The sequence below is a fragment of the Neoarius graeffei genome, chromosome 28 (genome assembly GCF_027579695.1).
Source record: "Neoarius graeffei isolate fNeoGra1 chromosome 28, fNeoGra1.pri, whole genome shotgun sequence".
Taxonomy (NCBI): domain Eukaryota; kingdom Metazoa; phylum Chordata; class Actinopteri; order Siluriformes; family Ariidae; genus Neoarius; species Neoarius graeffei.
The window spans coordinates 10,922,893-10,939,223 of record NC_083596.1 but is presented as its reverse complement, the minus strand read 5'-3'; the positions used below and the strand labels follow the sequence as shown (position 1 = coordinate 10,939,223).

The 16,331-nt window shown below is 41.8% G+C and overlaps 2 protein-coding genes across 2 annotated transcripts; both read left to right on the top strand.

The window, feature by feature from the left end:
- Positions 1-716: 716 nt before the first annotated feature.
- On the top strand, positions 717-1,079 carry LOC132876117 (pro-MCH 1-like). Its single transcript, XM_060913390.1, has one exon. It carries the CDS (start codon positions 717-719, stop codon positions 1,077-1,079), a length of 363 nt encoding a protein of 120 aa, XP_060769373.1.
- A 5,836-nt stretch (positions 1,080-6,915) lies between these two features.
- On the top strand, positions 6,916-7,278 carry pmchl (pro-melanin-concentrating hormone, like). Its single transcript, XM_060912277.1, has one exon. The coding sequence runs from the start codon at positions 6,916-6,918 to the stop codon at positions 7,276-7,278; it is 363 nt and encodes a 120-aa protein (XP_060768260.1).
- Positions 7,279-16,331: the final 9,053 nt, after the last annotated feature.

The following is a 16,331-nucleotide window of genomic DNA, read 5'->3' as shown; positions in this document are numbered from 1 at the left end:
GCACGGTGGTGTAGTAGTTAGTGCTGTCGCCTCACAGCAAGAAGGTCCTGGGTTCGAGCCCCGGGGCCGGCGAGGGCCTTTCTGTGTGGAGTTTGCATGTTCTCCCCGTGTCCGCGTGGGTTTCCTCCGGGTGCTCCGGTTTCCCCCACAGTCCAAAGACATGCAGGTTAGGTTAACTGGTGACTCTAAATTGACCGTAGGTGTGAATGTGAATGGTTGTCTGTGTCTATGTGTCAGCCCTGTGATGACCTGGCGACTTGTCCAGGGTGTACCCCGCCTTTCGCCCGTAGTCAGCTGGGATAGGCTCCAGCTTGCCTGCGACCCTGTAGAAGGATAAAGCGGCTAGAGATAATGAGATGAGATGAGATCTGGAACAACAACAACAACAGGTCCATAATCCCCCATATTGTTTCTCTAAGACGAGGGATTATTGAATTACATCTCTCCTTATAATGCAACCCTACTGTTTTCCGATGGACTGCAGGTAATCTTAATTAATGTCCCACCAAACAAACCACTTCAACACTGCTTGAGGTCTCATCAGATGTTATAAAAAGATTTTGTTCATTATCCATAAAGACCACAAACAGCAAGGCCTGAATCACTTCATCGTGGGATAACGTGGCACCTTCAGGTATATAAAAACTCAAGGAAGCAATCGTAGTCAGAGCAATTTGTTGGAGAATCAACAGAAAGCAGCAGAATCAAAACGCAGAATGAAGCTGACCGTCTTCTCCGTACTCTTCACCATCGCCTTCTTGTCTGATGGCAACATAAAATCAGAGGCACTTCCACTGGAGAACATTGAAGACATAGACCTCATCCAAGACTCTACTGGAGAAGGACTGGCTGAGAACACAGTGGGTTCCGGACCAGGCGTTTCTAAGTTCATCATGGTGGCAGACGCCGACCTGCTGCTGAGAGCACTGAAGCCTCTGGAAAGGAAAATTCCCGAGAGGATCCTGAGTCCCGAACGCAAAGATGGAAGCCCAGACCTCAGCCCAGGTATCTCCATCATCAGGAGGGACACCAAGCTGTGCATGTTGGGAAGGGTGTACCGACCATGCTGGGACATCTAGTTCCTGTGGAGGAGTCCAGTGACGACTGCAAGGAAATCCAGATCAAAACTTCTGATCCTGTGCAGCACATGATATTTATCTGTATGATTAAATCCACAATTAAATAATTGAAAAAGTATTTTGTCTTGTGTCTTCCATTTTGATTTAATTAACTGTCATTCCTGCTTTGTGTAGATTTGTGCAGCTAAACTCACTGAGATTAAAAATTCGGTTTCTATAGTCTCACTCTAAATCTTCTAATCACATCATTTCAATAATTATACCTATAAGTAAATGATATATCTGCCTTCACTTCTTGTGCAACGAATTCAAACTAGTTTAACCGTTGTTGGCATTTCTTCCTATAAGTAAGGAATAAAATATGACTGTCAATGATAGAGTTACCGGTACCACCACTCTTTTACAATAACAGCACATCTTTAAGTGCTTTTTTATTGTTCTTATACCACAGCAATTTACCAATGATTACAAATTTATATTCATTAAAGAACAACTTGTCATATGTTTTTGTCTGTATATAGTATTTTAATGTCGTAGAACGTCCTCAAAACAGTTAGGGCCTGTTATCACTTAAATCTAGACGGCCTTTCGATTTCATAAAATCAGTGAAATTTAGTTCCCTCTGAAATTTGGTCATTGAGATATATGTTTATTTCTGTAATATCTTTAAAAAAAAAACCCAGACCATTCTGTGGCTGGGAAGTTATTTAATTTGAGGGGATTCTCGACCAAATAATGTGCCTGAAATCACTCGCTTTGCTCAGTCAAGCAGACAGAGGAAGTCTGTCCCTGTGTCCGAAATCGCTCACTCGTTCACTACTCCCTATATAGGGAATTACTACAACCCTGATTCCAAAAAAGTTGGGACAAAGTACAAATTGTAAATAAAAACGGAATGCAATGATGTGGAAGTTTCAAAATTCCATATTTTATTCAGAATAGAACATAGATGACATATCAAATGTTTAAACTGAGAAAATGTATCATTTAAAGAGAAAAATTAGGTGATTTTAAATTTCATGACAACAACACATCTCAAAAAAGTTGGGACAAGGCCATGTTTACCACTGTGAGACATCCCCTTTTCTCTTTACAACAGTCTGTAAACGTCTGGGGACTGAGGAGACAAGTTGCTCAAGTTTAGGGATAGGAATGTTAACCCATTCTTGTCTAATGTAGGATTCTAGTTGCTCAACTGTCTTAGGTCTTTTTTGTCGTCTCTTCCGTTTTATGATGCACCAAATGTTTTCTATGGGTGAAAGATCTGGACTGCAGGCTGGCCAGTTCAGTACCCGGACCCTTCTTCTACGCAGCCATGATGCTGTAATTGATGCAGTATGTGGTTTGGCATTGTCATGTTGGAAAATGCAAGGTCTTCCCTGAAAGAAACGTCGTCTGGATGGGAGCATATGTTGCTCTAGAACCTGGATATACCTTTCAGCATTGATGGTGTCTTTCCAGATGTGTAAGCTGCCCATGCCACACGCACTAATGCAACCCCATACCATCAGAGATGCAGGCTTCTGAACTGAGCGCTGATAACAACTTGGGTCGTCCTTCTCCTCTTTAGTGCGAATGACACGGCGTCCCTGATTTCCATAAAGAACTTCAAATTTTGATTCATCTGACCACAGAACAGTTTTCCACTTTGCCACAGTCCATTTTAAATGAGCCTTGGCCCAGAGAAGACGTCTGCGCTTCTGGATCGTGTTTAGATACGGCTTCTTCTTTGAACTATAGAGTTTTAGCTGGCAGCGGCGGATGGCACGGTGAATTGTGTTCACAGATAATGTTCTCTGGAAATATTCCTGAGCCCATTTTGTGATTTCCAATACAGAAGCATGCCTGTATGTGATGCAGTGCCGTCTAAGGGCCCGAAGATCACGGGCACCCAGTATGGTTTTCCGGCCTTGACCCTTACGCACAGAGATTCTTCCAGATTCTCTGAATCTTTTGATGATATTATGCACTGTAGATGATGATATGTTCAAACTCTTTGCAATTTTACACTGTCGAACTCCTTTCTGATATTGCTCCACTATTTGTCGGTGCAGAATTAGGGGGATTGGTGATCCTCTTCCCATCTTTACTTCTGAGAGCCGCTGCCACTCCAAGATGCTCTTTTTATACCCAGTCATGTTAATGACCTATTGCCAACTGACCTAATGAGTTGCAATTTGGTCCTCCAGCTGTTCCTTTTTTGTACCTTTAACTTTTCCAGCCTCTTATTGCCCCTGTCCCAACTTTTTTGAGATGTGTTGCTGTCATGAAATTTCAAATGAGCCAATATTTGGCATGAAATTTCAAAATGTCTCACTTTCGACATTTGATATGTTGTCTACGTTCTATTGTGAATACAATATCAGTTTTTGAGATTTGTAAATTATTGCATTCCGTTTTTATTTACAATTTGTACTTTGTCCCAACTTTTTTGGAATCGGGGTTGTATATAGAGGACTATACAGTGAGCTCATTGGTAGAATGAAAAAACGCTTTCGGACACTAGTCCGTTGCGCTGGTATTTACGTCATTACTGTCCCACAATTAAAACGTGCCAGATCAGTCGGCTGATTGGTTTTCAAAATAATAAATACATGTGTGTATTTCTGTGATAAATCCATATCATCTCTCATCTCATTATCTCTAGCCGCTTTATCCTTCTACAGGGTCGCAGGCAAGCTGGAGCCTATCCCAGCTGACTACTGGCGAAAGGCGGGGTACACCCTGGACAAGTCACCAGGTCATCACAGGGCTGACACATAGACACAGACAACCATTCACACTCACATTCACACCTACGGTCAATTTAGAGTCACCAGTTAACCTAACCTGCATGTCTTTGGACTGTGGGGGAAGCCGGAGCACCCGGAGGAAACCCACGCGGACACGGGGAGAACATGCAAACTCCGCACAGAAAGGCCCTCGCCGGCCCTGGGGCTCGAACCCAGGACCTTCTTGCTGTGAGGCGACAGCGTTAACCACTACACCACCGTGCCGCCCCTAAATCCATATTATCCTGAGCGTATTTCCAACATTAATCAATACAAAGTACCTGCATCTTTCAGTTCTTTTAAATCAAGGCTGTATACTTTCTTCTTTGCCGCTGCCTTTTGTTAAATCAGATTTGAGACTTTTAATTTGATTTCTTTCAGCGCGACTGCAATGCATGATGGGATATATTGCTTTGGTTAGTGACCATCAGTTGTACACTACTTTTCGTGATGCATTGTGGGATACTTTGAGTGCACTATATAGGGTGTAAATAATCCTCACTAAGGTTTCAGACAGCACTACAAAATGGCGTCCTCACTATATAGTGAGTAGGGAGCGATTTCGGACATTGGGCATGTGTGTGCATGTGCAGGTTTACCTTCTTCTTTTGGGTTTTATGGCAGCTGGCATCCACAGTGTTGCATTACTGCTATCTACAGGTTTACTTTTGAGCGTGCACTGACAGTTCCATCATTCTGTCACTAAACGAACAGCTGATCACACCGAGGCGCTCGCTGACCTCCGATATTTATTAGTTTGGTCCTGCGTTTCCTTTCCTTCGTATATAATATAATGTCTTTTCTTCTCACTTTCCGTTAGTCAGTCTTTCACGTTTCATTCGCACACTCACATCCTCCATTTTTCTCTCCTGTTTCAAATTTGTATCCCACAATGCCTTGTGCGAACGGGGAAAGCCCGCCACGTCATGCATGACGTAGTATCTTGAATTGGGTCATGGTGAAGCAGGAAAAAATAGCGGAGAATTTAGGGCCACGTTGCCTTAAATTCATTAATTGTTCTATTTTAAAAAAACTAATAACATTGGAAGTCTGTGATTCAAATTCAGTAGCTTTCAATCCACTAAATAAAAATAATTGGGTGTCGGGGAAAATTATTTTTATGACCTACGCTTGAAAAATCTGAAAGGCAGTCTAGCTTTAAGTTATATCAGCTATAAACATCAACATCTTATCACTTATAACAGTGATAAACATCATTCCTTCACTTTGTCTTGAAGTCATAAGACAGAAAAAAAATGCAGCTTGGTGCTGAAACAGAAAAATACAATTCTGACTTCCCTGTGGAGCAAAATTTAAAGGAACAATTTTGCTACTCATCTCATTATCTCTAGCCGCTTTATCCTTCTACAGGGTCGCAGGCAACCTGGAGCCTATCCCAGCTGACTACGGGCGAAAGGCGGGGTACACCCTGGACAAGTCGCCAGGTCATCACAGGGCTGACACATAGACAACCATTCACACTCACATTCACACCTACGGTCAATTTAGAGTCACCAGTTAACCTAACCTGCATGTCTTTGGACTGTGGGGGAAACCGGAGCACCCGGAGGAAACCCACGCGGACACGGGGAGAACATGCAAACTCCACACAGAAAGGCCCTCGCCAGCCCCGGGGCTCGAACCCAGGACCTTCTTGCTGTGAGGCGACAGCGCTAACCACTACACCACCGTGCCGCCCCAATTTTGCTACTGCCTTCCATAAATATTTTAAGTCCTGTAAGTTGCAAGGTGGGGCTTTCATGGATCTGATTTGTTTGTCCAGAACATCCCACAGATACTCGATCGGATTGAGATCTGTGGAATTTGGAGGCCAAGTCAACACCCCGAACTCTTTGTCATTTTCCTCAAACCATTCCTGAACAATTTTTGAAGCACAGCAGGGCATGTTATCCTGCTGAAAGAGGCCACTGCTATTAGGGAATACTGTTATCAAGAAACGGTGTACTTGGTCTGCAACAATGTTTAGGTACAGTACCAGTCAAAAGTTTGTACACCCCTACTCATTCATAGGTTTTTCTGTATTTGGACTATTTTCTACATTATAGAACAATACTGAAGACATCAAAACTATGGGAAAAAAACATATGGAACATACATGGAATTATGTGGTAAACAACAAAGTGTTAAAAAACGTTTGATATTTTAGATTCTTCAAAGTAGCCAGCGTTTACCTTGATGACACTTTGCACACTATTGTCATTATCTTAACCAGCTTTATGAGGTAGTCACCAGGAAAGCTTTTCGATTAACAGGTGCCTCGTCAAAACTTAATTAGTGGACGAGTTTCTTGCCTTCTTAATGCGTTTAAGATCAAACAGTAAGCAGTGAATAATAAATATACAGTAAAAAGCCCTATTCCACAATACAACTGTAGTAATCCATACAGTATTATGTCAAGAACCAAACAACTAAGTAAAGAGAAACGACATCCATCATTACTTTAAGACAATGAAGTGTCTTTTAATTCATAAAAATAAAGAAAAATAGTTGAATTAGAAGCTGTGTCCAAATTTTTGACTGGTACTGTAGGTGGTAGGGGTCCAAGTAACATCCACATGAATGCTGTGAAATGTCTTAATGAATGATCGTGACAAAATCGGTTTTCCATTTAGTCTTCAATAACCTGATGTTTTCTTTTTTTGTTTACCCAGTCAGTTTTTTTTTAAACTGGCAGATAACCTTTTTTTTTTTTTTAGAATCATTTGGAACAACAACAGGTCCATAATCCCCCATATTGTTTCTCTAAGACGAGGGATTATTGAATTACATCTCTCCTTATAATGCAACCCTACTGTTTTCCGATGGACTGCAGGTAATCTTAATTAATGTCCCACCAAACAAACCACTTCAACACTGCTTGAGGTCTCATCAGATGTTATAAAAAGATTTTGTTCATTATCCATAAAGACGACAAACAGCAAGGCCTGAATCACTTCATCATGGGATAACGTGGCACCTTCAGGTATATAAAAACTCAAGGAAGCAATCGTAGTCAGAGCAATTTGTTGGAGAATCAACAGAAAGCAGCAGAATCAAAACGCAGAATGAAGCTGACCGTCTTCTCCGTACTCTTCACCATCGCCTTCTTGTCTGATGGCAACATAAAATCAGAGGCACTTCCACTGGAGAACATTGAAGACATAGACCTCATCCAAGACTCTACTGGAGAAGGACTGGCTGAGAACACAGTGGGTTCCGGACCAGGCGTTTCTAAAATCATCATGGTGGCAGACGCCGACCTGCTGCTGAGAGCACTGAAGCCTCTGGAAAGGAAAATTCCCGAGAGGATCCTGAGTCCCGAACGCAAAGATGGAAGCCCAGATCTCAGCCCAGGTATCTCCATCATCAGGAGGGACACCAAGCTGTGCATGTTGGGAAGGGTGTACCGACCATGCTGGGACATCTAGTTCCTGTGGAGGAGTCCAGTGACGACTGCAAGGAAATCCAGATCAAAACTTCTGATCCTGTGCAGCACATGATATTTATCTGTATCATTAAATAATTGAAAAAGTATTTTGTCTTGTGTCTTCCATGTTTATTTAATTAACTGTCATTCCTGCTTCGTGTAGATTTGTGCAGCTAAAATCTATGAGGAGAAGATTCTGGTTTCTGTAGTTTAAATCTAAAGCTCCTTATCACATCATTCCTTCACTTTCTCTTGATGTTGAATATGCTGTTGTATTGTTTTGAGTGCAATACAGCTCAAAGATTATCTAAAAATAATTGATTTTGGTGTCAATTTCAGTTTCAAAACCATCCCAACTTTTTCTGATTTGGCGCTGTAAGTTTTTTCAGCACTCATATTTGATGAACATAAAAAGTCTTTGATAAATATTGGTAATCATTAAACAATATCTAAGACATAATCTTTCATAAGACATGACTTTTTTTTGCTATAGCCTGCCATACATAATTTCAAAGCTGAGTTCTATCATTATTTCCATCTAGATCTATGAAATGCAAATAGCTCTTATTGAACGCTGCTGTTCTCCAAGTCAGTGTGATATGAGCACTTTTTTTGAGGTAGCTCGTCATGGCGCTGAGCACTTCTGTTTGTTATTGATCTGCAGGATGCTCTTAATCAGCACAGCTGACAAAGCTGCCAGAGACGGGAAAATTCATGGATCTGAAACACAAGAGGAGAACAACAAGGACGCGGCTTGTGCTGTCCTCCCATTAGTGGAACTGAAATGAGATATTTTTTCCTCGCATCTATCTTAATTTGCATTGTAGGTGTCTTCATGCTGAATAACAAATCACATCAGAGTGGAAATTCACAATATCATTTTTAAAGAGAAACACTGCATGTCGATCTGCCAAAACACTGTCAAGTCATTTTCTGAATATTTTGATCTAATTGGAGGATTTGTGGCTGTAATTTTAATCCCATTGCAGTAGCTGAGGAAATTCCTGTCTTGCTACCATATTGCAGTGTTGACTCTTCAGTGGGCGGCACGATGGTGTAGTGGTTAGCGCTGTCGCCTCACAGCAAGAAGGTCCGGGTTCGAGCCCCGTGGCCGGCGAGGGCCTTTCTGTGCGGAGTTTGCATGTTCTCCCCGTGTCCGCGTGGGTTTCCTCCGGGTGCTCCGGTTTCCCCCACAGTCCAAAGACATGCAGGTTAGGTTAACTGGTGACTCTAAATTGACCGTAGGTGTGAATGTGAGTGTGAATGGTTGTCTGTGTCTATGTGTCGGCCCTGCGATGACCTGGTGACTTGTCCAGGGTGTACCCCGCCTTTCGCCCGTCGTCAGCTGGGATAGGCTCCAGCTTGCCTGCGACCCTGTAGAACAAGATAAAGCAGCTAGAGATAATGAGATGAGACTCTTCAGTGCTTATAGACATACAACACTCACGTAATTTCTAGCACATCATGGAAAAACTGTGAGACAAAATATTCCCGTGTCATAGTTTTTCTTAGTTCAGGCATTTGTTGACATTTTTTGTGGTTCTGAAATCCATCTCGGAACAAAGTCAGGTCTGAAAAAAACTTGGCCTTTTCTTTTTTTCCTTTTGTAATCATTAAATCTCATAGAACGGGTTGTGTTCGAAATGTTAGAAGAGTGATTTATAGAAATTGCACTGGTAAAGAAGCTATACAAAGCAATTACAGTACTTTTTTCACAGGTTAAAATGGGAATATTAGATAGCTTGTTACGTTTTCCTCCAAATGTCACATTTCACTAATCTCTTTAACCTCTCCTCTTCGTTTCCCCTTGGGAGAATCCCAGATGCCATCTTTACTCTATTAGCACAAGTAAAATTTGTTAGATGTCATCTTGGTAGGTTGAGGGAACAAACCAATAGTGTAGCTGTAGACATCAGGAGAAGGAGCTGCCCAGAAATCATTGTGATCTGCTGCAATTTCATTCCTGGTTAAACAAATGGCGCATAAAATGCTGTATAATATAAATTATTCTATCCACATTCACTGGATATGAGCAATCGCGCGCTCTGATTGGCTACTCTACTACTAGGATATCAGCTCATATACCGTGAGTTGAGAAAAACAAAATGGCGGAGCGTGTTGCTGAACCAACCGAGGACAAAATAAAAATTCTACTCAAAAAGAAACCCCCCCCCCAAAATACAAAAAAAGCAACAAAATATGGAATAAAAGTGTTTGATGGCAAAAACGTATCTTTTTTATTTTTCAAGAATTATTATTATAGCATTTTTCACAAATTGCTCCTGTCATTTCGCCGGTTCGTTTACATTCTCAGCGGAAATGATTTCGTCGGACATTTTGTATAAAGTTTTTATTTATCGAATTTGCAAAAAATAAAATAAATATGTTCCTTTTCTCAAAATCCAGTGACTGTGGATAGAATAAAACAGTTATTCCACTCAATCTCGTCGTACATGGATTATAGCCGACTCAGTGCTACGCGCCTCGTCAGCTATCAGCTCATGTACGACTCGATTTCACGGAATAACTGTTAAGTATACTTTGCTAACTAGTTAGTGAGCTTAGATTTGAGCTAAATGTTATGTTATCTTGGGGTTTTTTTTAATGATGAAACAAGGACATGAGAAATATTGATACAATTTTGTTCGTTGTTCGTAAATGTAATGTGCAGCTCACAAGAGAAATTGCTTTATGTACACTCACCCGCCACTTTAATAGGAACTTGTTCTTGATTCTCAGATTCCTGTTCTTGGCTGCAGGAGTGGAACCCAATGTGCTCTTCTGCTGTTGTATGCTGAGATGCTTTTCTGCTCACCACCGTTGTAAAGAGTGATTATATGAGTTGCTATATCCTTCGAATCTGGCCATTTTCCTCTGATCTCTCTTATCAGCAAGGCGTTTTTTTCCACCCACAGAACTGTCACTCACTCAACTCAATGTTTTTGTACCATCTCATCTCATCTCATCTCATTATCTCTAGCCGCTTTATCCTTCTACAGGGTCGCAGGCAAGCTGGAGCCTATCCCAGCTGACTACGGGCGAAAGGCGGGGTACACCCTGGACAAGTCGCCAGATCATCACAGGGCTGACACATAGACACAGACAGCCATTCACACTCACATTCACACCTACGCTCAATTTAGAGTCACCAGTTAACCTAACCTGCATGTCTTTGGACTGTGGGGGAAACCGGAGCACCCGGAGGAAACCCACGTGGACACGGGGAGAACATGCAAACTCCACACAGAAAGGCCCTCGCCGGCCCCGGGGCTCGAACCCAGGACCTTCTTGCTGTGAGGCGACAGCGCTATCCACTACACCACCGTGCCGCCTGTTTTTGTACCATTCTGTGTAAACTCTAGAGACGGTTGTGTGTGAAAACCCCAGGAGATCAGCAGTTTCTGAAATATTCAAACCAGTCCATCTGGCTCAAACCAACACCCATACCACAGTGAAAGAAAGTCACAGTTTGAGACAGAGGTGGACAGTAGCAAAGTAGATTTACTTGAGTGCTGTACTTAAGTACACTTTTTGAGTATCTGTACTTTACTTGAATATTATTTTTTTGGAAACTTATTCACTACATTTGAAAGGCAAATATCGTACTTTTCACTCCACTACATTTCTGTCAAGGTCCTCGTTACTTGTCACTATGAAGCAGCTTTGAAAGTGGATGTTTTTTTCATAGGTGACACTGAGACAGCCGATCAGTAATCACTAGAGTCACGTCTTGTCCATAGACTGTATAAAATCAAGTTCAATGATTTCTCAGCGTTATTTGAACACGATCAGTTGATGGCAGAATGGAAGGAGGCGGTTCTTCTGGAGAATGCACGTACTCATGGCTTTACCTAGAACCCATGTTTCAGTTTTCAGAAAGGATTAAAGATTCATTTCATTTTAAATGTTTGCTTTGTTTGCCGAAAACGAACCATATCACGGCCTACAAAAACTCGCCGTCCAACCTGCGGAAGCATATTGAGGGATGTAAACGTTTTATTCCAAGAGAAAGCTTGTAATGAAGTTGTCTGTGCTTTTAGAGCTAGCGATAACGTTGCAAACGTAGCTATGCAGTCTGGTTAGTCAAATGACTTTCTGTGGATTTGCCCGCCAAGTTGCCGTAGCCTTGTCCACGGCTAACGTTAACACACAGCTAGTTAACTTGGACGCTGTTAGTTAGCATGTAAAAACGGAGTTACGCTAACATAAATGTTAACTTATCTGAATTCCTTTCAGAAATATGTTTTAGCATAATCTTGCCAAATAAACAGAATGTAGAAATCTTTCTTTTCTAGTAGCGTTAGCTACCTAATATGATTTCGAGTTTGAAAAGAGTTTGCTAGCATGTCAGGTGGAGTTTCACTGACTAGCTAGCTTAATGTTAAACCACCATGATGGCACAGCATGCATTCATTTTGTGAATTCACATTTCTGTCTTTGGTAATGGCGTTAGGTTTTGTAAGTGTTCTGGCAATAATATAACGATGCGTTGACAGAAAATTTACTTTTAATACTTAAAAGCAAGTACTTCAGTACTTTAACTTAAGTAGAAATTTGACTGGACAACTTTCATTTGTATCGGAGTAACATTTGACCAGTGGGATCCGTACTTTGACTTAAGTAATGAAGTTGGGTACTTTTGTCCACCTCTGGTTTGAGATCACAGTTGTTCCCCATTCTGATCTTTGAAGTGAACATTAATAAACTGAAGCTCTTGATTTGTATCTGCATGATTTGATGCATTGTGCTGCTGTCAAGGGATCGGCTGATTAGAGAACTGCATAAAACAGAACAGCAGGTGGATGGGTGTTCCTAATAAAGTAGCCGGTGAGTGTGTAAGAAATAGATTTTTCAAGGAGCTTCATTATGTAAAAGTATATTGATACTCACGATATTTACTGTAATGCCAGTTGCAGTATTAATGCATACACTCCATTTAGTTTTAAAAAGCTACAATCTGAGCCACTGAAAGAATGAAAAAGTCCATCTATAAATGGTAACACAGACAATTTGACACCATTTTATATGATACTCGAAGGATTGCCCTTGTGTTCTCTGCTCAACTGAACGGGACCATTCACGTGCATTTGAGTCAAAAATCAATCTAATCGTCATTTCCTTGTATTGAATTAGTGTGTAACCATATCCGATCATTAAAATAATAAATATCACTGCTGGTGTCACTGAGGATCCATTAACCAGTATCATGAACAAACACATGCTTGCATATGGCGTCAAGCTCCACAATCATGCTACTATCCATACGGAGAAGTTATTAGAATTCATAACAAACATCTCCCTCCTGCCAAATCCACTCCCTACGAGATGGTGAACTCATAAAAGCAAATTCCCTGGATGGTTTCCAGGATTTCCAAGTGGCTCCTCAGTGTGACCCAAAGCCAATCATTTAAACAAACCAAACGGTGAATATATTTCCAGCTAGCGAGAGAACTTGGCTGATCTACCACAGCTTTCTTGGAATTTTCTGAAAAGTGTCAGTATGCTCATTTTCCACAGCAGTGGGCAAAAAGGCCTGCTCTGGGAACACGTCGGCGATTCATGTTTCACATAAAATAAGTGAAAATATACTATAGTGCAGATTCTTGTTATAGTCTGAGGACAGAACATTGAGACGCTGTGAAGGAGACGAAGATCTAAAGCTCTGATTGCGATTGTGGTTTCTGAATATCCGAGATTAAAATAACAGCTCCTTCAGTATCGCAACTACGTGGATCCTGTTCCGTTTCTATACACAGATAATGAAATGATGTGCAGTCATGAATGATGGTAAGTACACACAAATCTAAACCTTCTAAAGGGTTCTTTGACTGACACTGTTTAGAAAGCCAGTCAAGTCAAGTTTATTTGTATAGCGCTTTGAACAACAGACATTGTCGCAAAGCAGCTTTACAGAAAATTAAAAACTTTAAACATGAGCTAATTTTATGCCTAATTTATCCCCGATGAGCAAGCCTGTGGTGACGATGGTGAGGAAAAACTCCCTCAGACAACATGAGGAAGAAGCCTCGAGAGGAACCAGACTCAAAAGGGAACCCAGCCTCATCTGGGTGATAACAGATAGCGTGATTATAAATAACTTGCTTCTATAACTGTGTCCTATATACAGTAGTCACAAAGTATAACTGTTAAACCAGGAAATTCATTATAGTTTTAACATGAAGCCTGCTTTTTTAAAGTTATAAACTGTTCGTTGATGGAAACTTGCGTGCAAAACTGTTCATGACAATTGCAGTCCTAAAGTTCACAAGTCAACTGTGGTCTTCAGGCATAAATGTATTACTGTAAGTGTCCAGAGCCGTCTTCCAAGTGCGACTTTCAACTGTCCATATGGGGCCATCCGACACAGGAGCGATGTGATGAGACTCCAGCCATCTTTAAAGCCTTAAAGGTTCATAGTTGAACCCTACAACAAGTAAAATATGTAAGTTCGACAAAAACAGATAAGTAAACGAGACCGTCAGTGACGGCGTAGCTCACTCCGGCCCCGTCTAGTCCAGAAGGAACGATCTAAAGTGGGCCACATTGCGCAATAAATGTTGCAAGCTATATACACTATACAAGCTATATATAGAAGCGATATCCACCCTAGGAATACCGACCTATTTGCAAAAATCCAAAATGGCGAGGAACTGACCAAGAAGAAGCAATTTTTGTTGAACTGCTCATTAAGGCTCAATTAGTCCATAACTTCATTAATAATTGTAATAAAGCAAATCTGGGTAGAAGTTATATGCACCCTGGGTACCCCTACCTTCATGCCAGAAAGAATCAAAATCGATGAAGAACTGAGGGAGAAGAAGAGATGTGTGTGGAAACTGCTCGTTAGGGCTTAATTACTCCATATCTTCATTATTAATTGCAATTATGCAAATTTGGGTAGAAGCTATATGCACCCCAGGCAGACCTACCTTCCTGCCAAAAGGAATAAAAATAGGTGAAGAATTGAGAGAGGAGAAGTAATTTCCATGAAATGTGGACAACGCTGGACAAACGACAGACAACACATGATGGCATAAGCTCATCGCCTATCAGCCAGATTCCTGGCCTGGGTTCTGCTGTCAAAGGACACAGAATAGAAAGAATCCTCCAGAAGACCCAGAACCAGATTCTCAACGAAAGAGTGAGATAAGTATATTTCACCATCAATGCCCTCCAAACCAAGACTGAACTGATGTTTGAAGAACTGACAGCACTTCTTCCCAGGGAAGTGTTGGAATGAGTCTGAGTTCTTTAAGAAGGCACGGATCTCACAACACAACAAAGGCAAAGAACGACAGATATGCAAATTTCAAACATTGCTATCTAAAACCACCTCTTCCCACAAGACAGAAGTGCTGACTTGGAGGAAGAAATCTGACCAGGCAACACAACCTGGCATCCAGTTGAAGAGGGTGAAGAACTTATCTGACAGGGAACTCACCCAACCAGAGAAGGATGTTTTATCCAAAGGACTAAACTTTGCAGTTTCACCAGAGCAGGTATCAATGTTAGATCTCATCACAGCCACAGAGTCAGCCATCAGAAACAACAATTTGACCAACACAGAAGTGGAACAATTTAGACTGAAAGTATCAGCCGCCCTCGCCAGTGCAAAAGCACCCCTCTCCAACCTCACCATCCAAGAAAGGAGGGCTCTTACATTGCTTCAAAGAGACTGGAACATCACCATCCTTCCTGCTGACAAAGGGGTGCTAAACACAGTGGACTACCACTCAAAGATGACCAGTCCCCTCAGTGACACAACCACCTACGAAACCCTGAGGCGGGATCCCACCAACAGTTACAAACAAAAAGTTGTGAGCTGCCTACAACAACTAGAAAAGGACCATGCCATCATCCTGAACATCCTTTCAACATGCCTAATAATATTAGTCTTTACTCTTCTACACCTCTGTAGCGTAATGACTTATAATCCCACTATCCATCCGTTATCTGTAGCCGCTTATCCTGCGCAGGGTCGCGGGCAAGCTGGAGCCTATCCCAGCTGACTATGGGCGAGAGGCAGGATACACCCTGGACAAGTCACCAGATCATCACAGGGCTGACACATAAAGACAAACAACCGTTCGCACTCACAATCACACCTACAGTCAAGTTAGAGCCACCAATTAGTCTAACCTGCATGTCTTTGGATTGTTGGGGAAACCAGAGCACCCAGAGGAAACCCACACAGACACGGAGAGAACATGCAAACTCCACACAGAAAGGCCCTCGTCGCCCACTGGGCTCAAACCCAGAACCTTCTTGCTGTGAGGTGACAGCGCTAACCTCTACACCACCATGCCACCATCCCATTATCCATCACCCAGAAAAGAAAGCTTTCTTCCTTATGTCTTCTCAGGGAGTTTTTCCTTGCCACTAGCCAATGTCTGGCTTACTCATTAGGGTTCTCTGTAAAGCTGCTCTGTGACAAAATGATAAAAGCATGACGGTATTTACCGAAAATGCATAACATGCTATTATCCTGTACAGGAAAACTTCACATAATGAATAATCAATTTACTTGGGAACAGTTAGAAATATAATTTGCTTTAATTTGCTATCTAGGTCTCAGTATTGCCATTACTACATTATTATCAAGCTTATGTATTTCCAAATGCTCCTTCAGGACGCTCTACTCCACATGAATGTATTTTAGAACAAGAACAGCTCTAAATTACTACAGAAATGGAGTGGATTGTAGTGTAAAGCAGCGCCCAATCTTCATCCTGCCATCCCTTGGGAAAGCGTCTGGCTCCGCGGGGTTGGGTGACATCATTAATGGAGGTCTGGCTGGGGGTGGGGGAGACATCCTGAATAATTTAGGAGCCTTGCATGCTGTAGATTGTGACCTGGGCAGCTGTTCAGACTGGGGCCTTCTCCATAAGTGCATTAAGATAAGCTTGGTGGAAACTACCAACGAATCAATACGCACTGTTTCTGTGCTCGTACGGCTTTGGGAGATGAAGCCTTGTAGAAAATGGAGTTAATGGGAAGTATCTGAATTGGATTTGTGCTCATCTCCAGATCTAGTTCCTTCGCATAATTGATATC